The sequence below is a fragment of the Vipera ursinii genome (assembly GCF_947247035.1).
Source record: "Vipera ursinii genome assembly, chromosome: 2".
NCBI classification, from domain to species: domain Eukaryota; kingdom Metazoa; phylum Chordata; class Lepidosauria; order Squamata; family Viperidae; genus Vipera; species Vipera ursinii.
In genome coordinates, this window is record NC_139513.1 from 194,509,834 (window position 1) to 194,537,736 (window position 27,903).

Consider the following 27,903-nt stretch of genomic DNA (forward strand, 5'->3'; position numbering starts at 1 on the left):
TTCCTATATCTCTTGTTGCACTGCTATCCTTGTACACAAGCAACAGCTAGTGCTAGGATTTAAAAGACGGCATAATTGGGCTGAAGCACACAGAAGAATTAAAAAGGTATCCCACAGACATAACAGATCTCCCCAAGCACCATTTTGGCAGTTTTCTTGGCTTCTAAAGACTGTGGAAGAAGCGAATAGACACGAGACTTCTTGCCAGCTGGAGAGGCCAACTGAAGCTGCCAGTGATAAATTCGACACCTACCTGCACAGAAACCACCAAAGTTAACAACAATTCCTTTTCATTAGATATTTCTTCAGGTACATCTAATGGTACATACATTGAGAAAAAGCTTACATTCGTGAGTCCAAACAAGTGCAAAACACAGGTCAATAGTGTTCTCAGCGAACAATGGTCTTGATTCTTGTGAGAGCCTTCATACTGCAGGGTAATCAAACGTAACAGTAGATCAGGATGATGCTTTTCTGTTTCTTCTGAGCATATCAGTCCAACCCCAATCGGTGAAAAGGATCAATTCATGGAGACTGCAGATTTGTGTCCACCCCAATGCACAGCCTTCAGCACACCTGCTCTCGTTAATCTGTATATCAGAAGAAGGCAGAGCTGAAGTCTCAAAGTTCACACCATGCTTATGGTTCCAAATATATATTCAATTACCTTATTGCTGCCTGACCCCCAAATAAAATAAATCTCTATAATAAAATTAAGGACAACTAAGGGGTACAGGCTTGTTTATTCTTACTAAATGAGATCAACATCTATTAAAATGAGCAACTAATATCAACCAAATCTTGGGTATCTTCAGGAAATCCACGTGCATAGCAAAATAGGGATAGCTATTCTCTAATGCTCTGGAATAGTCATTCTCTGTACAAAGCTATCATGGTTGATCTGCCTTTTGTGATCCTTAGTGATGGCAATCTGAAAGAATAACAGGAGGGAGTTGTGGTTCAGTATTACTCCTGCAATCATAAAATCAGTCAGTACTGAATAGCTACCGGTATTATGAATTGTTTTAATATAGCCTCTTTCTAAAAGAAGGATGACCCTGAATTTAAAACATCGTCCTTCCCCCATTCAAAGGGGATTTTATACCAAAAGCTATTGCTAAGCACATTGATTTGTGCTTCCTAGATTGTAAGCCGCCCTGAGTCTTCGGAGAAGGGTGGGATATAAATGGGATAAAAATAAAATAAAATAAAAGTTATCTGCCTCAGTTATCTTGTTCTGAGGTAACAGAATTGAAAGGAATGAGCCCTTCCATTTTAAATGTAAAGTATTTTAAAAAAGTCTTCCTTTCAGGTAAATACAGTTGACTTTAAACGTTAAATTTTTGTTTTATTAGAATAATTATAACAGGATAACCTAAAATACTCATCATCAATAGGAACAATGTTAGTCAGACCTGTTCCAGGTAGTTAGTAGAGAAAAATAAATAAATTTTACCAGTTAGTGTTTGGTTTAAAAAGTATTGGCTCACTATGGGAGTATACAAGTAGACAGGGGAGGTAAACTTCTGAGTGTTCACAGACCATAATTAATGATCATGGCCTTTTGGAGGCTGCAGGAAATCTTTCAAAGACATGTTGATGTTTTGGAAAGAAAAAGTTTGAATTTTAATTCCCTCCCTCCTTTTTTCCAGGTACTTAAGGGTGGGAGTAGGAGCAAAATAGCCCAAAATAAGGATGCTGAAAATCCTCAAAAAATTGACAAAAGGTCTATATACTGGCAATAACATTCTGGACTTTCTAGAGGGACAGTGGGAGGTTGAGAACAGAAATAGGAATAGTTCTCAGTTTCTGGAAATGTCCTGCTTAAACTAGTATTCTCTAGTCTAGATACATATACAAATAGGAATTGCTTCCTCCGACGCTTCTGATAAAGGTGGCTATGAATTCCTCTCAAAAGATTTACTCCCCAGGCAGTCAATGTTTGCTCAGATTATAAATTGTTGATAGAATCCAAAGCACAGGAAGCATAGAAATACCACAATGTGTACTATAAAGGATAAATTTCAAAAAAGAAAATAAAACCAGTCTCATAAATTTCTGATGCCCCCTCCCACCTTGACTGAATTGTAGTGTGTTTTCCACATGCAAAAGAACCAACTCCACCATACCTTTATTTCCCAAGCTGTGATATTCAGGCCCCATAAATAATTAGATCCATCTCTGAGTGGTACATCTCCGAAAATGCTTAGCAGGGGTTTAAGGGGCATCTGAAGTGTCCTTATAATAGGGGCCAAGGCAGGCGACTTCCAGCAGTCACTTGGAACAAGGGCTGATCACTGTTGGAGTGGGGGGATAAACCAAAGCCACATTCACTCGCTCGTTACCATTCTTCGGACAGATGATCTCAATCACTCCCTCTGGCCTGGGCTGACTTAGCAATTCTCCTGAAATAAAGAGAACAGAGTACGCTAAGATAACAATTTAGCATTTTTTCCTCAGGTTTAGATTCACAAAGGTGGCAAATTTCCAGTCAGCCACAGGAAGACATAGCTGAAATGTAATTGACTAGCTGAAAATGAACATAATAAAACAAAATCACCCAATATAATGACAATGTTGATAAAATCCGATGGCTAAAAAATTATAAATGTCCTTGATGAAAATTAATATGCATCATTCATTCTATCTTTCCATAACTTAAAGCTTTGTAAACTCCAGAGGTATTTTCACTAGATGTTCATTTTTGCATGAGGAAATACTAGAAAGAGACTGAAATTCAGAAGACATACAGATGTGCTCCCTAAGACTAAGGTTTAAATAAATAAACTATAATTAACAGATATGCAAAATACAAAATACAAACTCACAACTTTAACCTTTCTCAGTATACAGAGATTTCTTACACATTAAAATATAGTGAACTTATATGAAGCAATCCCAAATATATACTTAAGAACAATCTACTAGACAAGATCAAGGTGTATTCGTGTCAAGAATGTATATAAGCATCTGGCTATTTATTTTGGACTAAGTTACATAGACAGAAAAAGAGAATTCTATTTCTACATCTCTCCCACAAATCCCTGGCTGAATAAATCATTTAAGAAAGAATGTTGAACAATACATTAAAAGATTTTAAAGGGTGAAAAACCCATAATAACATTTATCTTCCTTTTCTGATTAAGGAATAACTTGCTTGTCTGAGCATCTGTGCTATTTTATTTTTCATTTTATCTGTTCTACATAATCCCGCAGCATCACAGAATTTCTGCCACAACAGTGAGAGATGCTAGCCACATGAATTAAATAAGTCACATGGCAAATGATAAATAGATACAATCATAAATGTGTCAAACTAGGAAGATGAAAAATAAAACATAAAACCCCCCAATCCTCTTGAAATACATATAAAATCAGCCTGTGATTTCATCAAGTGGCCACTGCCAAGTCTTGATATATTCTGCATTCCCATTTTCCCTTCTGTTCTGGCTTATTATATTAATTAATAAACTGAGAATAAAAGCTGACAAAAGTTATAAATAGCAATGCTGCTGCAGTGTCTATTCTTGAGGTTATTTAGAGGCATCAAAGCCTGCAATTCCATATTATGGAGTCGGGACTCAGCTCTCCACAACTCTCAGCTGTTCTTTTAAACTAGATGCAGTGCAAACTAGATTTCAGAGATGCAGAGATAAGCATGACAGCATACAAATGAAAACCACAGGAATCTTAAGAAAGGTAGTTGAAACAAGGTTGTGAGTGCCCTGCATGATCTTATAAGATTTTATGTAAATGCCACAGTATAAAACAATGTTTAAAATGCACAATAAATTAAGCAAAACAGTGTCCAAATAGTCTGCGTTGTACTACTGAAACAGGTAAGGAAGTATTTATTTATTTTTATTTTTTTTATTTTAATTCCATTTATATCCCGCCCTTCTCCGAAGACTCAGGGCGGCTTACAAGCTTAGCAGTAGCCTTCATTCTATGTAAATGCCTGCTTATTAGGGCTTTCACACACACCCCAAGCGGCATTATTACCAAGTCAGCTTAATTTCCCCCAACAATCTGGGTCCTCATTTTACCTACCTCGGAAGGATGGAAGGCTGAGTCAACCTTGAGCCTGGTGGGATGCGAACCTGCACTAACTGCAGGCAGCTGGTGTTACTACCATGTTACTACACTACCATGAACCATCTCGCCTGCCCGTTTTTGCTTTCTTTTATTTTCTATTGCAGAAAATGAAGTTAATTATGAAAGAATTATATAAGCTGTGGATGAGATACTTTACCACGAGTATCTTTCCTTAACTGTTCGTCAGGGATACTTGGGGCTTTCAGGAGAGACCAGTTGTTTGCAGTAAAGCAGAAAGATCTTTAGTGGGTTGTTTGCAAATGTGTTTAGTTGTTCACAGAACATTTGCTTGCAGTCCTGCACTTCACATTTCTACAAATCTGATTTGAAACATTGGGAACATTGGGAAATTCTCTGAAACATCTGTTGGCATCATGAGGAGAGAAAAGCGAGGCCAAATCCCATTGCACAATCAGAAGCTCACTTGCGTAATATTTTAGTTCCTAAGAAATCTGTTCCTAGAGAATCGCATTAGGGCTTGTCCTATCTTGTCTTTACGTAATATTATTATTAAAGCAAGCTTTTATATCTGAATGTGTTCTCAGCATTTTCTTTTTCTCAGCCAGAACATTTACTGGTTTAATTTTGTATTCTTTTTATGTTCATAAACTAGAATCACTTGCGGTTTTAAGAAGAAAATTGAATTGACAAATATGTCTTCTTAATAACCGGTTCATGGGGAAATTCATTACAGTTCTCATGAATGTGTTAGATCAGTCTGGACTAATGCTAACCCATGAGATACTTAAGAAAAAATGTCTAACTCCATTGTAGTTGTCTTCACTGCCAATAGAATATTGTCTTCCAATAGCATGTAAAGATGCTATGCTTTCATATGTAAAGATGTATTTTATTCATTCCTATGAATGATTCACTAGCCTTTAAAAAAAAATAGGCCAAAATTTTGTGCTTGCCCCATCTCATTGCATTTAACAAGGTCACAAATCAGTAGAAATAGTTTCACAATGCAAATAAAAAGGAGACAATTTGAATTTTAGGAAAAAACACTTCAACATCCAACACCTGCAAAGTAAGATTGCCACAGAAAATAAACTTCTTTGAAGTTTTATAAATTACCTTTGCCATATTGAGTTCCAACATCATCAAATAAGTAACATTTGGAAAGTAAATCAATATATTTGTGAACTTTTTGTGCCTGTAAGTGCAGGTGCAATTTTCATGTTTAGATCAAGTATTACTAGATTATTTATTACCCAAATTGCTTGCATGCAGCAGCAGCTTCTACAAGCATTATTACAAAGAACTGAAAGGGGAATGCAGTTGTTAAGCTAAAGGAACAGTGGCAAAATACACTGGATTTCTCAGAGGACACAGCTTTTGTATGCTCAGAAATCAGGCACTGTTAGCTAAACCCATCACTTCAAATGGTATTCAGAATTGGCTATTAAGTTAAGAGAAGAATCAGCATCCATACTCTTAATTAACTACAACGTATAATCACTGAGGAGCAAGATAGTCTATAATTCCAAAAATTGCACTGAAGACTTAATAGTGCCATTCAAATGAGCTGGGATTATATATAGTAATTTGACATATCCCAATGTGTAAAGTCAAGCAATGTATTTGGTAAGCCATAATTTATGTCTTAATCTCATCTGTGAATCAGGCCACTGTGGCCATTTTAACAAATCATGGTTGAAACGAATAGCAGCTTATCACTTTGTGCAAATTACCAACTTTAAAAGAACAGCCTTCATTCACTATCTGTACAGGTATACGGAACAAATCAAATTCAAATTTAGAAGATAAAGTACAAAATTTAAGAGTCAAAAATGTTCCAATAAACATTAAAATTCTTCAAGAAGTTGATAGGTTAATTACATTTGATTTTAGTCAACAATCTTCATTCTTGCACAATAAAATCAAACTGAGTAAGTGATGAGACACTTGAATAAGGAGAGTTCAAAGATTATTTCAAAATTAGCGAAAAAGAAGGAAGCTTTATAAAATTATATTAATGAGGATAAAACTATTACTTTATTTTGATCATTCGGGTTTTTCAAAACGCTTATTATCAAATGTTTTCTAATGAGGTTTTCAATATCAGGATGTAAATTACTTAATTCCTAGTTTTCAATGTGTCAAGCATTTATCTTATCCTTTGCCAAAATTCTGACTTAGTAGTTTTGGCTTACTATTTCTATTAAGCCATATCAGTTGGAGCTAATTGAGGTTGTAGACCAGGGGTCTTCAAACTTGGCTCTTTTATGTCTTGTGGACTTCAACTCCCAGAATTCCTCAGCCAGCAAGCCTGGCTGAGGAATTCTGGGAGTTGAAGCCCACTAGTCATAAAAGGGCCAAGTTTAAAGACCCGTTGTAGACTAAAACATGGGGAGGGGCTACACATTATAATATACTGATATGGCACAGGTATCAAACTCGCCATATCACGTGATGTGTTGTGATGTATTGTGACTTTTTTCGCATTGCCAGAGCTGAGGTGGGCGCTGCCTCCGCATGATGCAACCGGCTCGTGGGCCAGCATTTTGACACCCCTGAGATATGGTAATAACAGGAAGTTTTATTATGACATAATAGAGTAAATGCACAGAGGTATGTAATGTATGTATGTACATATAAACACACACTTTAGACATTATTTCTAACACTTTTTTTCCTTCTCCATCACTGGATTCTGTCCCCTGAGCTTTATTTCTATTCTGTAAATTTCTGAAGAAAGACAAATGGTTCACAGGTGTATCACAGGTGTACTGGAAACAGTCCTAGGACTTGACAAGATCAAACTAATTTTAATATAGAACCTATGTTTTTAAAAACTGTCCTCTAAATAACCCAGTCCAAATAAGAGTATCAAATAAATAATTGAAGCATTTTAAATGGGATATTTGTATAGCACCAATTTATTCTTATTTATTTATTTATTTAGATTTATATACCGCCCTTTCCCGAAGGACTCAGGGCGGTTTACAGGGCATTTAAAAAACAGACTATACAAACGTTAAAACAAATTAAAAGAGATTAAATGGAACCCTGAGAAAATTAAAACCCAGTTAAAATTAAAATTAAAAATATTCTCAGCCAGAGAGCTCAAAGAGCCAGGTCTTCAGGTCCCGGCGGAATGAACGGAGGTTGGGGGCAGTCCTAAGCTCCGCAGGCAGCTGGTTCCACAGGGCAGGCGCACCCACTGAGAAGGCCCTACCCCTGGGTGTTACCCGCCGGCAATCTTTAACCGGCGGCACCCTGAGGAGACCCTCCCTGTGGGAGCGCACTGGACGAAGGGAACTTGATGCTGGCAGCAGGTGTTCCCTCAAATATCCCGGACCCTCGCCATTTAGGGCTTTATAGGTCATCACCAGCACCTTGATGTTAAAAATCAAAATAAGCTTTTTGCTCTTTTTCAAGTTTGCCAATCAGACTTCCCCTACATGGTACACTGTTAGATTCCCAAATATTCAGGTATCTGTAACTTTGAAATACATACTTACGTTGCCCACACAGATTAAAAACTACATATATGAGCATAACTGCAACTAATTCCAAAGTATCTCCTCACAGAGCAGACTATGGCTTCTTGACTGGAATAATGGTTAGATCTGGTACCATTGATATTACCTAGATGGGTAATAAAATGTCTGCAAGAAAGCAACCAAGCTCAGAGAGCACCACCGCTAGATCTGGAGTAGCTTACCAAGAAGTCATGTGGATATTTTGGACTTCAGCTTTCATCAGCCCCAAAATGTTAAGATATTATGGAAGGTGTAATCCAAAACATCTATAATTATTTTGCCTATTCTTGAATCCCTGGAAAACACATTTCTGTTACTATCAGGACACTGCATTTCTCTGGGAAAGAATGGAGAAGTCATATAAACAGCCACAGTTCCCCATAAAAGCTTTTTATTAAAGATGCTTATGTGTTCCATTATTCATGGTTAGGATATCAATCTATCTAATGGTTTTCAAGCGGATGACTTAACAGCTGTTCAAAAATTGATCAAAATAGTCAGTTTACCATTATCTTCTCAGATCACATGTCTACCTTCTATAATCTGTGATTTCTATTTGCATATCACAAGACAAGCTTAACAACAGGGAACAAATTTCTTTTAAAATAAACCTAATTAGAAAATCCTTATATCTACTGATAATGGCAAAAGGATTAGTGATGTCAGTCATTACAAAATTGCAGAAATGAAATCAAAATAACTTAGAGAAAAAACTTAACCTATACCATAATCATACCTCATTCACAATAATGTGAATAAATAATAATACTGATTCACAATAATGGAAGACAAAATGGTGCCGGTACCATTGTAGCCCAGGCATCCTTTTTACTGCCACTCTAATCTTTTCCTACCTGTTTTTTTAAGCATTATTGTAATGTTTTAAAATTAAATCTGATATACAGTACTGCCCAAGAAAAACACTATATTTAGCTAAAGGAATGTGTTTTGACTTCACAAAGATCCATTAGGAAAGTTCACATTCTTGTAAATCTTTATTTTTATGAGTCATCTTGCTCCCTATGATGCAAGCAGTCTCCCAGGCCAACCATTTTGTGAGTGTGCCTACGCATCATCTCAATATTTCAAATATGCTTGTTGAAACATGTTACCTACTCCTGGGTCATGTGATTTGCAACCCATGGAAATAAATGTAAAAGAATGCTATACAATGCTTTTAGCATATTTTTTTTTGCAGAAATGAAGACTAGGGTCCTGAGAACTGAGAATCATTTTAGGTTCAATTTTCTAGAAGAATCTAAGTGTTATTTTTATGATGACAAGATCAACATTATCAAAAATCTGTATTAATCAATTTATCATGAAGGCGGCACTTAATATATTTTTGTTGAAGTACAATTTGTCTTTGTGGGACTTTTTTCAGGATGTTTCTGTTTCATAAAGTCCCTACCCCAACAAGCTGTAAAATATTTTCTCTACTTCACTGTTAGCCTTGGGATGAAACAGCTCAATTCTTGCATTTTGGAGATCAGCTGAACAATTTAATGCCAGTAACAGAATAACTTTATGGACCTATTCATTAGGAATAACAGATAGAGATCCTCATAAAGATAGAATTCATCATTTAAAACTCCATCAAGCAAATGTTTCACAGTAGCTTTTCTGTTGGAAAACAGAATGTCTTTTTTTGTTGCTTTACGCGGGAAGATCCAGTTCTGAAACACCACAACTGAAGTCAATAATTTCTCTTGATTTTTAATGCTCTTTCAATATTTGCAGCAAAGTCTGTTTTGAATCCTACTGGCTGCCTGGACATGCTATGTGCTTTTTGTAGCAACAGTATGGATATGTTTTTTTATTTTCCCTTCTTCCAAGCTGGGTTTTTTTTTAACTTCTCAGTCTAACCTACAGCTTTGGTTATATTCATGGAATCATCAGAAGATGTGTTTGATTCAAAGGCATTTTTACCTGTAGCTATAGTTACATTTAAAATATACCTGCCTGAGGAAAATTAGCCCAACAGAGTGAAGGCTAAACTGAAACTTTTATGTCTTGTGTTCCTAAGACTTGCTAATAGAGCTAACAGATTCCAGTGTGTGGCTTACTATAACATCTTAGTAGTACAAAAAATATTTTTTTAAAAAACAATATTGTACAAAACTATGCGACAAAACACAATTTGAATAAAAGTGATATTGCATGATGATTTTGTAGGCCAGTTTTGATATGATGGTAACTCAGAACCCTTCAGAGAGGCAAAATTTCAATTTGTGGCTGGGGATTGCACTTTTTATACAATTTATTTTTTTCAGAGCCAAAGGCAATGGGACAGTAATATCATCAGAGGACAGAATTTTCTGCTTCTCCATTCCTTTCCCTATTTTAGTGGAGGACAGGTTTTTTTAAAGGATATATTATTTTTTCACATTTTTCCACTTTTCTGAAAGTTAGTGCACAATTGAAATAAATGGGGAAATTGCCATTTTTCAGCATTTGCCCCCAATTTTTCAGCAGTGAAGTCTGGGCTACATGAGCCATCAAAAAAGGGAGCTAGAAACTGTAAGTAGTGCTCAGAATGCAACAGATCAAAGGTAGCTTGATTTTAATTTGCTTAGCTTTACACTGGAGATCTCTGCTTCTTACCATCCTAACAAGGCAAAGCAGATTACCTGTTTTGTTTAGTAGTCACTATCACTAACAAAAGGAATCATATGGGAGCAATTGGACTGCAGGCAGCTTAATTTGCTTCCAGTGAGAATTCTGAATTGGAATTCCAGAACTTCAAAACACTGGCTGTCAGTGTTTGTTGAACTAATTGCTATTAGTTGGATGGGATTAAATATTTACTTTTCAAGAAATTCACAAGAGTATGTTTTTAGGGCTCTTCTCCATACTCCTGGTAGAGGGCTTTTTTTCAGATGGGAGGAGTTAGGCCATGGTTTTTCCCCAGTTGCGATGTATGGCTGTGAAAGCTGGACCATAAGAAAGGCTGAGCGCCAAAGAATTGAGGCCTTTGAACTATGGTGCTGGAGAAGACTCCTGCGAGTTCCTTGGACTGCAAGGTGATCAAACCGGTCAGTCCTAGAGGAGATCAACCCTGGCTGCTCTTTAGAAGGCCAGATCCTAAAGTTGAAACTCAAATGAGAAGGAAGGACTCACTGGAGAAGAACCTAATGCTGGGAAAGGTTGAGGGCAAGAGAAGAAGGGGATGACAGAGAATGAGGTGGCTGGATGGAGTCACTGAAGCAGTAGGCGTGAGCCTAGATGGACTCCAGAAGATGGTAGAGGACAGGAAGGCCTGGAGGAACGTTGTCCATAGGGTCACGATGGGTCGGACACGACTTTGCAACTAACAACTACTACTACTACCTAGAACACTGTTGTTGCTGAATTGCTTTTTATTGTGTATAAGTAGTCCTTGACTTATGATCACAATTGAGACCAAAATTCCTGTTGTTAAGTGAGATATTTAAGTGAATTTTGCCCCATTTTACAACTTTTCTTGCCAAAGATGTTAAGCGAATCACTGCAGTTGACAAGTTAGTAACCCTGGTTGTTAGTGAATGGAGAAGCCAGATTCACTTTTTTTAAAAAATCTCATTTATATGCTGCTCTTCTCCAAAGACTCAGGGCGGCTTACAATCTAAAGCACAAATCAATGTGCTTAGCAATAGCCTTCATTCTATGTATATGCCTGCTTATTAGGGCTTTCGCGCCCCCCCCCCACGCCATTATTACAAAGTCAGCTTATTGCCCCCAACAATCTGGGTCCTCATTTTACCTACCTGGGAAGGATGGAAGGCTGAGTCAACCTTGAGCCTGGTGGGACTCGAAACTGCACTAACTGCAGGCAGCTGGTGTTACTTAAGGAGGCATTAGCCCACTGCTCCACCAAGGCTCTTTTGTCAGACTTAAAAGATGCTCACTCAGACATTTCCTTGATCCTAAAAACTTGATTACTGGGGAGAGTATGGTTTCTCCAGCCAAAGGAGAAGTAGACATGGAGGCTCAGAGTAGCCAGATAGGGCGAGGGCAATCCTGCAACATCAATTACAGCCTTAAAAGTAGCCAATCTCCCTCATTCTTCCTATGCACTATCCAAAATACTTGCATGAAGGAAGACTCGTTCCATTTTCTCATGGAAAACATTTTTGCTGGATCATCATCTCAAATGCCAGGACAAGGAAATATAAGGATGAACTTTCAGAATCAATTATTTAATCTGGAACAAGCAGTTAAAAAGACTTCCCAATGACTCTAAACTAAATTAGCTTAATGAGCTTCACTTCGAGCCTGTGAAAGTGAATAGTGGTTGCAAAATATTACAAGGCTGGAATATGGACACATTATTCCTGTACCAGGAAAGCAAGTAGCAACTTCCACACTGTTCCAAGAGGCAGTTAGCAAGGAGATCAAAGAATCTCCACCCTAATGAATTTACCAATAAAAGAGGTGCTGAATGACTGCTAGGGATCTGACAGGTGTGACTTAACAACCATCACACACATCACAGGACTTTCTCATAACCACTCGGCTAAACTCCTTTGCTTTCACATAATATGGATGAGAGATAAGAGAGCAATTACTTTTTCATGATAGCTTTGCTCTTTGTTTCATCTTAATAATTCACATTATACACTAGAGCACAGAAGGGCATCCTCTGCAGGTTCAGAGACTGTGCACCTAAGCCTATCAAGATTTTGGAGAGCCGCAAGAGATTATCTACTGATTCAAAAGGATGTCCCAAAAGGGATGGTCAAATTTTCCTTGGGTTTTATTTTGGCCTTTCCAGGTGTGTAAAAATGAAGTTTGGAAAGCAGGAAGCTCTGGGAAATAAGTCATTCGGATTTCCGCTCTTACAATCTTATAGCCACGTCATTGCTGAATTTTAACTGAACAATTTCAAGGCATTAAGAAGATGCAAATGGGGTACTGGGATGCTACATACATCCAGCATGTTGTTTTACCACAGCATCAGAGATGTTGTATTCTAGGAACTGACATGTATAGTTATGTCTTGAAAATAATAGGTAAAAGTGATATCCTGGACATCTCAAATATGATACCTTAAAACAGGGGTGTCAAACTCAATTTCATTGAGGGCCGCATCAGCATTGCGGTTGCCCTCAGGCGGCCAGGTGGATATGGCCAGGGTGGGCGTGGCCTACTGGGTGGGCATGGCTAGAGTGTGTATGGCCTACTGGGTGTATGGCCTACTGGCCAGCTCTACATCGTTCGCATCAAGGGTGCCTATGGGGGCCTGGGCAGGAGTGGGACAGATCTGAGGGTCTCTGGCAGAAGGAGGGTCTCTAGGCCAGGGCCAAGGCAGTGGGGGCTGTTCCCTCACTGTTTCCAGGATGGCTTCGCGGGCCACATGAAACCACTTCACGGGCCAGATCTGGCCCCCGGGCCTTGTGTTTGACATGTCTGCCTTAGAATACTTTGATATGGAATGATCTCAACTTTGGGATGCTCTTTTGAATGCTACTTTGGCAGCATGGTCATAGAAACAAACTGCCTATTCAATGAAAAACTAACTATATCTTTAGATACTGAGAAGGGCAGCATATAAATGTAATACGTATATGTGTACACACACACACACACACCCCTCTATTGGATCATGTCAAAACCGAGTATATATTCCGTATTCCACCTTTAGCCATGAGTGGCAAGAACAGTAAGCTCTGTTGCTTTTCAATGAGAAGGCTCATTCTGGCAATAAATCTCTTGGGAACTTAGATGGATAAATAAAGAACAAATAGGGCCCTAAGATAAATGTACAGTCCATCATACAATGGGTGTTCTCTCAATTGTTCTTGAACAATGACTATTTATATATATACCTGTAGTTCCATTAGATAAACCCATTTTAAATTGAAAATAAACAAAATTCCAAGAATGCTATCAACATATTAAAAGGTAAAGGTAAAGGTTCCCCCGCACATGCTTGCTAGTCATTTCCGACTCTAGGGGCCGGTGCTCATCTCCGTTTCAAAGCCGAAGAGCCAGCGCTTGTCCGAGGACGTCTCCGTGGTCATGTGGCCGGCATGACTAGACGCCAGAGGCGCACGGAACGCTGTTACCTTCCCACCGTAGTGGTCCCTATTTTTCTACTTGCATTTTTTACGTGCTTTCGAACTGCTAGGTTGGCAGAAGCTGGGAGAAGTAACAGGCGCTCACTCTGTTACGCGGCACTCGGGATTCAACCCGCCAAACTGCCGACCATCTGATCGACAAGCTCAGCGTCCTAACCCACTGAGCCACCGCGTCCCTTTCAACATATTAGGAAGTTCTTAATCTCACTTTCTGTAAACACAACTGAGAATAAGAACTGATACATCTTACCATGAATAATCCCTATGTTCTAGTTTACACAGCTACCAAACAAAGAAATGTGAAATATTAAATGGGATATATTTTCATGAAAAGTTATCCACATTTGCAGAGCCAGACAGTTCTGGTATCCAGGCGTTGTCTACAATAAAAAAAATCAAAGATTACCAAAAGCAAATCTTAAATTATCACTGTGTCCTTCAGAGTTATTTACCAAAAGCACATACAAGAATAGCAATGATAAAATATTTTTTATCATATCCCTGTATAAGGAAATTTCTAGCAAGTCAAAAACATACCATTTGAACAAAGTAAAATCTGCTCAATTCTTTTCTTCTCCATCTTAATGAAACACATTCTCAAGTACTTGAATGGCCTAAAAGAAAGCCCTTCTAAAGGCATTGCTTATTAAGATCAGATGTTTGTCTTGACTTTTTGCCAGCATATGTTCTATTTTCCAAAATTACTGTTTTGATGTTCTGACTCAAGTCTCCCAGTACAGAATCAAAAAAGTACCAATCATGATGTAAAAGTGATAAATTCAAGACAACCCATTATCAGAAAATCAGATGTGTCATACTGTACTGAAAATTTAGAGCAATCACCACACCATGTCATGTCTCAGGTATGGGGGAAGGAAGGGTAGGTCAATTGTCTCTCCTACTCATACAATTAAAAGCTGGGGTAGAGATAGCGTTTAGCAATTCTTCAGAACAATGACTCACAGTCTCACTTAATTTATGTTCAGAGGTCTTCACAACCATTTCTCAGATTCTGAAAGAAGTGAATCTAGAAAAAGAGAGATAATTCACTGCCCCAGTGGCTCCCTTTAAGACGTACAATATAATGTAACCTTGGACACAGCTGACAGCTGCAAAGTGTGTGACATCACCTGATTGGGCAGGGCAAAGAGCTTTAATATTGTGGCTGAGGCTGCCTAGCACATGGCAATGGCACTATAGATGGTATACAGTATTTTTATACATTTGCACATACATATTAAGTTTTTCTCCCCAAAAAGTGTTGATAGCAAGTATTAGCCACTGGCATGCTATCTGAATGCATACCACCTCCAGCCTCAACCAGAAAATGGTTCCAGAATTTGCCTTAGCTCGCCTTTCGCTATGGCTTTCTACTCTGATGAACTAAAAAGCAAGAAGGCATGTATATGCTAAACCCAAACCCAATGATGACTTTTGGTAGTCATGGAATGGAAATTAGTATGCTTGAGCAGAAAGGTTCCATGCTGAACCATGTGCCTAGATGAGAACGATCTGCAAACTGCCCCTTACTAACTGCAAGTCTATACTCCTGCCTATAAATGCTATATATCAGACATGTCAAACACAAGGCCCGGGGGCCGGATCCGGCCCGCGAAGTGGTTTCATGCGGCCCGCGAAGCCATCCTGGAAACAGTGAGGGAACGGCCCCCACTGCCTTGGCCCTGGCCCAGAGACCCTCCTTCTGCCAGAGACCCTCAGATCTGTCCCACTCCTGCCCAGGCCCCCATAGGCACCCTTGATGCGAACGATGTAGAGCTGGCCACGCCCACCCAGTAGGCCATACGCACTCTAGCCACGCCCACCCAGTAGGCCACGCCCACCCTGGCCATACCCACCCGGCCCCTTGAAGGGTACCGCAATGCTGATGCGGCCCTCAATGAAATTGAGTTTGACACCCCTGCTATATATTATGTAATAGGGATAAACAGGACTGCTTTAAGATTTTATCCCCATGACAGGAAAGAAGAAAGCAAGCTTTCTCTGAGGTAGTTCCCACACTGTCAAAGACACTACCCCATAGGTATATCCGGTGCACTTTATCTTGTGCTACAATGCACTTTAAATAATTATCTCTGGCTCTTGGGGAGCCATTGGTCGGCTTTTAGTTTATGGGTAGAGAGCTTTTAGTGCAAATTGCCAATGTATCGAGACTGGAGAAATACAAAAATCTTGTTAAATAAATAAACATCAAAATCATTGGCTATTTATATTGGCTTAGGCAAGCTACGCAATGTGTTAGAAGTGTATACAGAAATAGATTTTGCACAATGAGAGCAAGTTTGGTGTACTGATGGAAATGCTGGATTAGGAGAGGTGAGAACCTCATAAGGTTTCTATTGAGAGAAAAATAAGAGGGGAGAGTTATGTCTGACACTTGAATTCCTGAATGAAAGGCTAGATATAAATCTAATGACTAAATACATGACAGCTGTATCATAAATCCATAAACAAACCCTATATTAAGCATTTTCAACAGTCTTTCAAGATATGATCAAATTTCCAGAAGAAAAAATAGGCTCCACTTTATTGAACTGTTTTAATTTCCCCCTTAACAAGTGATTTAGATGAAAGTCATGATGAGATATTATTTGCTTCCGTTACACTCTTTGAAAGCCAATCAAGATTTTTTTTAACATTTTGAGGCTGTTTGCTTTATGAACATTCAAAAACATTCAGAATTATTTAGCATGTTATTCATCAGGCCTGTACAACTTACGACTGCCTGAGGTGAAGGCAGCAAGCATACACCCATCCATTTCCACATAGAGAAATTAAGTGGGGAGTCAATCACACTATGACACTGGAAAGAGGACAAGCCACATGGTGGCAATCTATGAAGAATCTGTTTTAGGCACAAACTTATAAAAGAGGTGTTGGGGAACAGAAGAAATTTCCAATTGATTTCCAATTGCACAAGGTTTGGATGCCACAAACATTACAGGCCTATTAAGATTTAGGGTAGTAACACACACACACACACACACACACACACACACACGGGGGGGGGGGAGGGGAGAAACTGGTATACTTAACTGCTATTTTCCGAGTTAATTAAATTGGCTGGGTTCATACAATGATTCAAGACAATGAATCATACATTAAACAGCAACGGTCGCATAACCTTGCCAACCATATTTTAACTTAACATTTTGTACAAACACAACCATAACGATTTCCAGAAGCGCCTGAAGAAAGGATATGGATTCTGCAGCAATAAAAATGTGAATAATGAATGGAAATGAATACTTGCAGAGCTAAATAAAGCAGCATTCAGGTTGCACTCTGTATATCAACATTCTACATAAAGTTTAGAACCTTTTCTTTACAGCAGACATGTCAAACACAACTGGTTTCATGTGGCTCGTGAAGCCATCTTGGAAACAGTGAGGGAATGGCCCCCACTGCCTTGGCCTTTGCCCAGAGACCCTCCTTCTGCCAGAGACCCTCAGATCTGTCCCACTCCTGCCCAGGCCCCCATAGGCACCCTTGATGCGAACGATGTAGAGCTGGCCACGCCCACCCAGTAGGCCTTACGCACTCTAGCCATGCCCACCCAGTAGGCCATGCCCACCCAGGCCACACCCACCCGGCCCCCTGAGGGCAACCGCAATGCTGATGCGGCCCTCAATGAAATTGAGTTTGACACCCCTGCTTTACAATGTCTACTCAACAGGAAAGAGTAAATTAATGATTACTTACTAAGTAATAATTTGCCACAGCAATATACTCAATAAGTCAAGAGAAGTCACCAAAAATATTTCAGGATTATTTTGGGAAAAGACACAGACAGCCATTTACACATACTGTAGTCCCATTTGAAATTTGATAAGGTAATATAGGTGCCAAGCTATTGTGCACAACAATTTGAACACTCATGTTTACCTTCTTCAATATATCCCTGCGTGCCATTATGTCAAGTAACACAAAGAACTTCTATTACATTTCTACAATTTACAGGGAGTCCTCAACGTACAAACTTTCATTTAATGATGGTTCAGTGTTATAATGGCAGTGAAAAAAGTGCCTTCTGATCAGGTCTCACACTGATGACCAGTGCAGCATACTCACAGTCACGTGATCAAACTTTGGGTGTTTTTGACAACCAGCATGTATTTATGATGGTTGCAGCATCCCGGGAACCTGGGATTGTTATTTGTCACCTTCCCAAGGAGTTTCTGACAAGCAAAGTCAACGGGGAAGCCAGGTTCACTTAATGACCATATGATTCACTTAACAACTGTAGCTATTTGTTAAACAACCATGGCAAAAAAGATTGCAAAATGGGGCACAACTTAACAACAGAAATTTTGGGCTCAGCTAGTCATCAGTTGGGGAGCACCTGTACTAGGACACTGGGAGGTGCTGAAATTTCTCATCTGGATAAAATAAATTGCCTGTACAGAGCATCGAACCTATATTTGGATATATATTTTTCTTTTTTGCAACATTTTTTTTCTTTTTGCGACAATCAGCCTATCAAGATGTGATCCTCTACAAGTGGGATTTTAATCAAAAAAAATCATGCAGATATGTAGTAAAATGGCTCCCTATATCTACCTTTTTACAGGCAACTACCTGCACTTATTGGCAAACCAGTCTTTACTTAAACACTGTGCATATCTAAAATTTGGCCGCATGGAATTGGTTGAACTCATAGCAGCCAAACAGAATGGGAGCTAATTAGATGGAAAATAAACCAGGAAATCCCAAGACTGTAGATTGTATTTGGAAGTTCAAAATCATCCCAAAATGAAATGAAATGAACCTTTATTGTCAAAGTACAACTATGTGTACATTGAGATTAGCTGAGCCTCCCTAGCTGAGACAATGGTGAGACACCTTTGCACCTTAACAAGAAAACAAGATGGCTGTGTCCATATACCAACCAGTAAACTGAACTCAATGCAAAGGAGACGTTATCTTGACAATCAGCTAAAATTTCTTACCTGGAAAGGTATGCGGGTGGGGTGACCCTCTTTTAAGGCACTTGGAACAGAGGACATGCACGCTATAGTATAAGCCTGGCCATTCTTGAAGCAGTACATTAAGTTCTTCCACCAGTGGGGTTATGGCTTGCCAAGCTGTCCATATATTTGGTAGAGATGCATGGCTAGCAATAGACAGGGTATCTGGTTGTTGGGTGCCTTTGGCAGGCCTATAACTTATAACTACCGGCACTTTCCCCCTGTACGCATAGATCTGATATTTTCCATCTGACCGCTGAACCACATGGCTGTTAATCTGCACACTGTAGCGAGCAAACAATCCAGGGGGAAAAATAAAGGGAAAGCTGTACTCAATCTGCAGCTGTTCTGCCCCAAAAGACTGCCCACCCAGGCTAGTACCATTGATCCACGCCTCTGCATGAGGCATCTCGTTCTTCACATAGCAGGGGAACTTGTACCATGCTGTGGCTCCGTTCAAGGGTTTTGATTTGGGCTTGTTGACCCCGTAACAGAGTCCCATTTTTTCTAACAATTCCAGCAGAAGCTGTAAGTCCTCTCTGCTTTGGATATGGGGCTTGAGAAGCAGATGAATAACATGGGCAGGGAGAAGGCCATGGAGCAGAAATCCTTCCACATAGTGGTGGAGCTGTGTGGCCTTCATCTCATCCACATGGGTGCTGCTGAGCAGTTTCTGGAGCAATACCGAGGCATCATGCTGGCAGAAGACATTGAGAATGTCGATGAGCCTGGGCAAATTGTGGAAAACATATTCTCGCAGGGTCTGGTGCTCCTCAAAATACAACAGCTTGCCGCTCTCGTGCAAGTAGGAAAGTGCACTTTGGAGACGATCCTCAGTCAGCCCTGCCTGCAGGCCAAGCCGAGCGGAGTCCCACCAGCTTAGCCATAGCTGTTGAGCTTGGGGTTGGAAGTGCAGCTCCTCCAGCATTTGCCAGGATCTTGGCAGAACCCGATGCAAATTTGGAAAGATGTCTCTGTGCTCTGCCACCGAAAGGAGCTTCTCTCGCAATCGGCAGACCTGAACACAATCCCAGCAGCTTATAGGCAAAACTGGGGAGAGGATTTGTGGACGGTGGTTGAGCAGATACTGGAACTGAGCTTTCTTGCGCCGTAGGTTCTTGTCCGATACCCCATAGAAAGCAACATGGGGACTGGAGCAGCGCAAATCAAAATCCTGCCCCAGAGCTTCATCCACCTGCCGGGCCAGAATCTGGAGGCCTTCATAGTCACACTTCTCCTGCCAGGCAATCTGGCGGTGGATGTCTAAACATTTCTCCTCCACCTCCCGTTCAGGACAGAGATCTGCATGGGTGCCCACCATACATACCACAGCATGGGGCACCTTTGCTCCCAGCCAGTGAAGGAAGTGTCCCACAGAAGGATAAAAACACTGTGGCATGTAAGTGCTCAGGTTTACTACCAACACATAGAGGGCTCCAGGAGAGAGGAAGAACGGCTGGATCACATCATAACTTGGGTCTCCTGCCAGCTCATATACAATGAAGGTTAGACCTCTCTTTACATCTGCTGTCCAGTCCGCTACTTCAATACCTTTGCCGCTGCCTGGCAACCCCACGACATGTGAGCCTGGAGACCTCAGGGGGTAATTCCCCAAGCAGGTTTCCCTATGTATTTTAATTGATGGAGACAATGGGGTATCATCCTGCTGCTCAGCAGCAGAGCCTCCTGTCTGGGTTTGACCGGTAACTTTGGGGGACTGACTGAACACATCCCACTTCTCAGTAGAGTTATATCCTAAACAAGAACATTTCAGAGGTGAGACAGACAAAGGGGAAGCCTCGGGTTGTTCCACAATGGGACAGTGGTTTGGCTGTGCTTTTGGAGACAGAGGTTGGGGCAGGTCTCTCAGGGGTGGTATGAAGCACCCCCTGCTTTGGGTTCTTTCAAAATTCTTGTTAGCTGAACCGAAAGATAACTCTCCCTGCTCCTCTTCCTCTTCCTCCATGAGGCACTTTCTAAGCAGAGTCTTGCCTGCATTTTTCAGGCCCATGAGGACTAGTTTGAGACGGGGCTTAAGGGCAGGCTGAGAGTGAGCCAGTTCCTTCTGGTAGGCAGCTATGTAAGGGATGCCCTTCATACAGACCTCATAGGGGGGCTGAATCAAGGGATTGTCTTTGATTTTCCAGAGACTCACACGGCTGAGTTGGCCAAACCCCTCTGGAAGGATGGCAATCTGATTTCCCTGAAGTACCAGTTCCTCCAGCTGATGAAGCTTGACTATGGAATCAGGCAAGTAGCGGATGCGATTGTTGTCCAGCCAAAGCGTGCGTAGCTGGCCGAGCTGGCAAAGCCCACCGGGCAACAGGGTAAGCTGATTGCGACTGAGGTAGAGCTCCTCCAAGCCAGGAAGGGCCAGCACAGCTGCGGGGAAATCAGCCAGTAAGTTGGACGAGAGGTTCAGCATTTTGAGACGCTGCAAGCTGCCAAAACCATCAGGCAGGACGCTCAGGCGGTTCCCATCCAGCATGAGGCTCTCAAGGGTACCCAGCTGGCACAAGCCCTCGGGCAAGGCCACCAAGCCGGTGCCACTGAGCCACAGGATTTTCAGGTGCCGAAGAGAAGTGATGCCCTCCGGAAGGGACCCCAAGAGCCGGTTGCCTGAGCAATCCAGCTCTTCCAGGGCATCCAGCTCCAGCAGCGCTTGAGGGAAGGCAGAGAGCCGATTGTGGTCCACGTCCAGAGTGCGGAGCTGTCGAAGGTGGGCCAGGGCCTCGGCGGGCAGGTGGCTAAGGCGGTTGAAACTCAGATCTAGCTCCTCCAGCTGTCGCAGTTCGCCCAATCCGCCGGGCAGGCTCCCTTCGGCTCCCAGCTGGTTGTGACTGAGGTTGAGTTTACGGAGCCCGCGCAGGAGCGCCAGAGCCTGGCCGTCGTCGCGCAGGCAGCGCAGGCGGTTGTGGCTCAGGTCGAGCTCGGCCAGGCGGCCCAGGTGCCGAAGGGCGGCGGCCGAGGGCAGACGGGCCAGTCGGTTTCTCCGCAACGAGAGGACGCTCAGGCTGCTGCCCACGGCGGCGCACAAGCCCTCCGGCAACTCATCCAGGCCGCGCCCGCTCAGGTTCAATGCCTCCAGCGGCGAGGGCGGCGGCGGAGGCGGCGGCTGCTGCTGCTGCTGCTGCTGCTGGGAGGATTTCAGCTTCAGCGGTGCCTCTGGGCCGCTCTCTCCTCGGGAGCCCAGCTCGAGCTCCAATTGCTGAAGGTTGCTCTGCAGCTTCCTGGCGCGCAGGGCGGCGTCTCGCCAGAGCCGGGCCGCCTCGTCTGGACGCTCCATCTCGGCCATGGCGGCGCCGCCTCCGCCGTAGCGCTTCTAGGGCGCAGCGAGACGGGAGTAAAAGCGGGCCCGGGCACCGTCGACCCCGCGCGTCCTCGTCCGCCGCCTCCTCCTCCTCCTCCTCCAAGCCGGGCCGGGCCGCTCAAACCTGGCGGGGGGTTCCGCCGCCACGCTCGCCATGGAGGCGGCGGCGGCGGCGGCTTCGGCTACAAAAGGCGCGCGGCCCCCGAGTAGTCCCGTCTCCTGCGCCTTCGCCGCCGCCGCCGCGCCCGGCGGAGCATCCTTTCTCCCGGGCGGCCGCTCCCAGCGCGAGGCGACGCCGGTGGATGCCCTAACTGGGACTGAGGAGCCGGAGGTGGAGGTGGCGGCGGCGGCGCGGAGAAGCGAGAGCAGCCGTAGCGCCGCCTGCCGGCACGTGACTGCCGGCCTCCTTGCCGGCCTCCGCGCTCGGAGCCGCCCTTGAATTCGGGAAGAAAGGGCGCGTCAGGGCAGAAAGCGGCTGCTTTCCCTCAGATTCCCTTTATTTGTCGCGGGTGAGGGAGCCCCGCCGCTTCTGCCAGTCATCCTGCGGGTGCGGAAGGGAACTGGGGAAGGGTTTCTTGAGGGTGAAAGGGCAAATTCACTCTTATGTACCATTCGTCGTTTCGTGTGGATCCATTCCTTCCTTTCAGAACTAGGCTAACCCTTCTTGCGAGTAGAGGCTCTGCAATAGACTTAAGGCGGTCAAAGAGGGAAAAAAAGGCCTCTAAAATCCAGGGGGATGGTGTGTGTGTGTGTGGGGGGGGGGAGAAAAACATTGCTCCTGCCCCCAGCCTCACCTTTTCTTTCTTTCTTTCTTTCTTTCTTTCTTTCTTTCTTTCTTTCTTTCTTTCTTTCTTTCTTTCTTTCTTTCTTTCTTCTTTCTTTCTTTCTTTCTTTCTCCCTCTCTCTCTCTCTCTCTCTTTCTTTCTTTCTTTCGCTTCGTAGATTGCATCGCTTCCTGACCTGAAACGTTATTCAGGATTGCGCACAGCCTGCAGAAAATCGCCCACCTCTTTCTTAGAAGCTCAGAATGATATTACAACATCATTTGCTCTGGATGGATGGGTTGGTTCGTGACTCACCTTATTTCCAGCAAAATAGGGTCATGTCACAATATTTCTGCGTGGCAGCAAGCTGGAGAAAACTGCATTAATTTCCTCTTCTCCTTTCTTGCCCTCTCCCTGCCCCTGCAGGTCAGGTTGCCTTCCAAAAAGTCCATGAAGTCATTTTGTGAGGTTCACAATTAGATATGTAACACCACACCTTTTCAGACATAATACGGCAAGGCACTTTTTTCTTACTTTGTGTCACATCCCATAGCTGTGTGGCATCTGAAGTTAGTACTTTGCCCATGACTGAGTGATCGTAATCCTAATAATGAAGGCAGAGCATTCGTCTGCCTCCTAACAAGTGGGATCCGATCTGCATCTGTAGCATCAAAAAAATCTAGATCAATGAACCCACACCTATATTTTACACAAAATCCTAACCCAAGGTTAATTGGCCTGTGATTGAGGTTATTAACGCAATTTCCTGAGTTCACACAATGCATTGGCTGTGTTTGCACAACATTCTTCAATTGAGGAAGAATTGGGGGAGGGAGGGGGGTGGGGGGGAGGTAGGGGAGGGAAGAGGGAGGGGGGGAAGGGGGGAGGGAAGAGGGAGGGGGGAGGTAGGGAGGGGAGGGTGGAGGGGGATCGGGGTTTTTAAAGGAAAATTGTATTGTAAAACTTTTCAATAAAAAAAAAACATTCTTCAATTGAGGATCAAATGAACTCATTTTATCGGATTAATACATTGAAATATATAACCAAACTGGCTGGGAAGACTTGAACACTCCAAATCACAAAACGCTAAACGAGGTCAATATTAACTGAATTTAGCCTAATGTATGAAGATAATCTCTACTTTTTTTATACCACCAATGAACTACATTGAGCATATGTCAGTTTCCATAGTACAGTGAGCAACTGCATATTTAACTTGAAAGTTATGCACATGCAATTATTAGGTGTAAATAACACACACTGCTTATTTCCACTAAAAAATGGTGTGATCATTCAATGATAAAGTGGACTCAAATAATTGTAAGAATTGTAAGGAAAAAAAGCAGACACAGAAGGGCTCAAAACCATTTTCAGGATTCAGCAAACAGTTTTGTTATATGCTGCTTATGAAAGCCTAAATGGAAAATCTTACTTCATACATATATGCACTTGGAAACAGCAATAATTGCAAATTAGCCTCCCCGGCTAACACAGGATACTTACTGCGAATTGTTAACCAGAAAGACTCCAGATGGTTCTTCTTTTCTTCAAATAATATTTTGCACGGCTGCTTGACCTAAGCTCAGTCATTTACTCTGCAAAACCATTAATGAGTTCTTTATCCAAAGAAGAACCACTTTTACCCAATTTACCCAGGTTAGGAAGCACTGGACTAGGAGACAATTTCATCTCATTTAGTCAGGAATATACTCAGTATTTGTACTTTCACTATTACAGTATTAATGACTAAGTCAGCAACCTGTTGCAAATTATCATCTGTTGCATTGGTTTAATTCTAAAATTAATTGAATTACAATATTTATTACATATAAACAGCCTTTTAATATACGGTAGCTATGATTGATGATTATTCTTACATAGGAAGTAATATTTCCATAATAATGCTTTACTTTTATTTATTTAAACAAAACAGAAGGAAAAAACAGATTAAGTACATATACTATATTTATATATATAGTCAAGTTTTACACATAATTTCAATAAAGGATGCCCATGTTTCACTACTCATTTTCTGCGTCGTCTGCAACTTTAGGCAACTCAGTCATATGTCACAAGTAACATAAAATCTTTACTCAACTGAATAATTGGAGCATTACCATTGTCCAGGACTCAAGTTTCCTTAAATAAATACTAGTATGTAATTCAAAAGAGTATGAATATCTGAAAATAATAAAACCTATTTCGAAGTCAATATATGCAGTTTTTTCTCCCTAGAACATAATTTTTAATTTTAGTGCTACTAGAGCTATTCTGAAATATAGGGAAAATATTTTCAATGAAAATAAAAACAACTTTGGGATAGTACCTTTATTATTATTAGGCACAAGCATATACTGTGTTTCCCCGAAACTAAGACCTACTCCAAAAATAAGGTCTAGATTCATTTTGGGGGGTGGGCCTAATATAAGCCCTACCCCGAAATTATAAGCCCTAGTTTTGGGGCAAGGCACATGCCTAAAAATCAAGCTAGGGTGGGGCGGGGATGGAGCTGCCCCACACGCTCCGCACCCACGTACTAGGCCTCCCATGAATTGACACCTGCTTCTCCTCGCTGGCCCACTTCTGTGGCACCCCCTGCCTGCATTTTGCCATCAGAGGCCTTTTTGGAAGGCCTCTGCAGCTATTTAATCCATAGCTCGGTTCTGGAATGGGAAGATGTAACATCCATCCATCATCTGTCTGTCTGTCTATATCTATCTATCTAATCTATCTATCTATCTATCTATCTATCTATCTATCTATCTATCTATCTATCTATCTATCTTCTCCCACTGATGAACATGCATTCCAACAACTCAACAAAACTTTAATTTCAATATGTATTTCCTGATTGTTGAGATCTTATAGAATTCAACATCACAGATGTTTGTCATTTATGTACTTTCCTATCCTAGCAACACAAGGAAGGGGGAATATTGGATTTTGGACTATCACAATGACAAAATCTTTGGTGGTTTACTACAAGCCCCATGCCATGTGATCTGCAAAACTGCTTAATTTTCAACAGACTCCTGAGCTACGTTGGTCAATGGACCTAGCCCAGCCATTTGTCTTTATTAATCCTTTGACATTTTCTTTCTTCAGTAACCCTGTTTCCTCCAGGCATTTTTTTCACAGTGTCATGTTCAGCAAAAGTTGATGCAAAAGACTAATTAATTCATTCCTTAAATTTTCACAACAGCTATACTGCATTCAAGAAGAGCATCATAATTCATTTACAAACACTTCTTCTCTTATTCAAAAATTAACCTAAATGTTGGTATGTACTGTATATTTCTTTTCATCAGCTAAAATGTAACACATAGGATAGGGAACATGTGGCCTTCCAGATTAGTATTAGTATTCCAGACATTTACTACTAAGTATGCTTGCTGAATCCATCTGTCCAGATGCTACAAGGAACTACAGTTAGTGTTTAAAATCTGAAACTTGTGCAGGCTGATTTATATAACAAAAAATGTGGTTTCCTATTAATTCTGAATCAGACTTGCAAGAATTTGTTATGTGTTAGTAATACACCCTTGTAAATTAAGAGTTCAAAAGTTTGGGAAAGGTTTTCTAGTTTATAAGCCTGAGATAAAACCAATCACACTTCCTGAGGGAGATCAGTTTTAGGGGTGCAAAAATAAAAGATTCAATATATGTAAAAGAGATATAAAAGTAAATTTCTAATAAACAACAGATGTAATATAATTAAATGCTTCCTGGCAAGCATGTGGCTTAGCTGAAATAGTGAAAAGTACTTATGAATGCTAGCTTATAATTTCTTACAGATGTGGAAAAGGTGATGTTAAACTGGGAGAATGGGCTAAAATAATACATTTTGCTTCTTAAAGGGTTATTTTTGCTACATTCTTGTTATCAGAAGTCAGAACAGCAGGATTTAATTTGTGAAATAAAAAACTTCCTAAGTACAATATATTAAGTCAGTCAGTATACTGCAGGCACCCCTAAGCTGGTTAATGGCAGGCAACAGTACGTTGCTTTTGACACTTTAGCATTAAACTGGTGCAGTGAAAATAACACGCCTCCATAAAACTGTAGGGATGATCCAGAGGCAAAGACTCACAGCCTGGCACTAAGCCCAAGCTAATAGAACTTCTCCAGACAAAGCCATGAGATTGTCCATATGAGATCCAGGGGGCAACTTCCCAAAAGGAACTCCACGGGGTCTGGAGGGATTCTGTGGGTGACCTGCAAGTGGAATGCCATAATCTGCAGAAGAGGACATCATTCTCACAGCCTCGCCAAAGCCTGTAAGGAACACTGTTTGTGCTTGAACCACTCTCTAAAAAGCACATTTAAATTTAAAGTATAAAGAGATCTTCAAAGCAGCAAACTACCTAATGCTATCTGAGTGAGTGAGCCTTCAATCCAGGAAATAGAATAGAGCAGGAAGGGACCTTGGAGGTCTTCTAGTCCAGCCCCCTGCTCAAGCAGGAGAACCTATACTATTTCAGACAAGCAACCGTCTAGTCCAGGGGTCTTCAAACTTGGCTCTTTTAGGACTTGTGGACTTCAACTCCCAGAATTCCTCAGCCAGCAGGCCTGGCTGTGGAATTCTGGGAATTGAAGTCCACAAGTCATAAAAGGGCCAAGTTTGAAGACCCCTGGTCTAGTCTCTTCTTAAAAACCTCCAGTGATGGAGCGCCCACGATTTCTGAAGGCAAGCTGTTCCACTGGTTACATTGTCCTCATTGTCAGGAACTTTCTCCTTAATTCCAGGTTTTTCTCTCTTTGGTCAGTCTCCAACCATTGTTTTTTGCCTTGCCCTCTGATGCTTTGGAGAATAGTGTAAGGCCCTCTAACAACTCTAAGAATAGTTTGACACCTTCTAAGACACCCTCTATCTTTACCAGTAGTGTTTGTGAATAAGAGCCCAAGTTGTTGGATGCATTAATTGGGTAGATGTGTAAGGGAATATGTATGGGGGGGGGGCGGGAGAGAAGAGAGACAGGCAAATGTTTAAAAAAGGAGAATATTTAAAAAGGGATTAAATGAGGGGTCTTTGCTGCTCTTTGAACTTGGTTTTTTTTTTTGCAGATGTTTCATTACCCAAACTAAGTATCATCATCAGAACACTAATGAACAACTGTTTTCAGGCAGGTATTAAATGTGATAGAACTGAATGTAAAGAAATCAGGTCTCCAGCAACTTTTATCAGTGTGAACAGCAGCAGTC

The 27,903-nt window shown here is 41.5% G+C and overlaps 1 protein-coding gene across 1 annotated transcript; it reads right to left on the minus strand.

Annotated features, from left to right (window-relative positions):
- Positions 1–244: 244 nt before the first annotated feature.
- Positions 245–22,273, minus strand: MFHAS1 (multifunctional ROCO family signaling regulator 1). Its single transcript, XM_083351943.1, has 3 exons — positions 18,610–22,273; positions 2,130–2,405; positions 245–590 (listed from the first exon to the last, which is right to left on the minus strand). The coding sequence occupies exons 1-2, from the start codon at positions 21,920–21,922 to the stop codon at positions 2,275–2,277; spliced, it is 3,444 nt and encodes a 1,147-aa protein (XP_083208069.1). The 5' UTR covers positions 21,923–22,273; the 3' UTR covers positions 245–590; positions 2,130–2,274.
- Between the last annotated feature and the right edge of the window lie 5,630 nt (positions 22,274–27,903).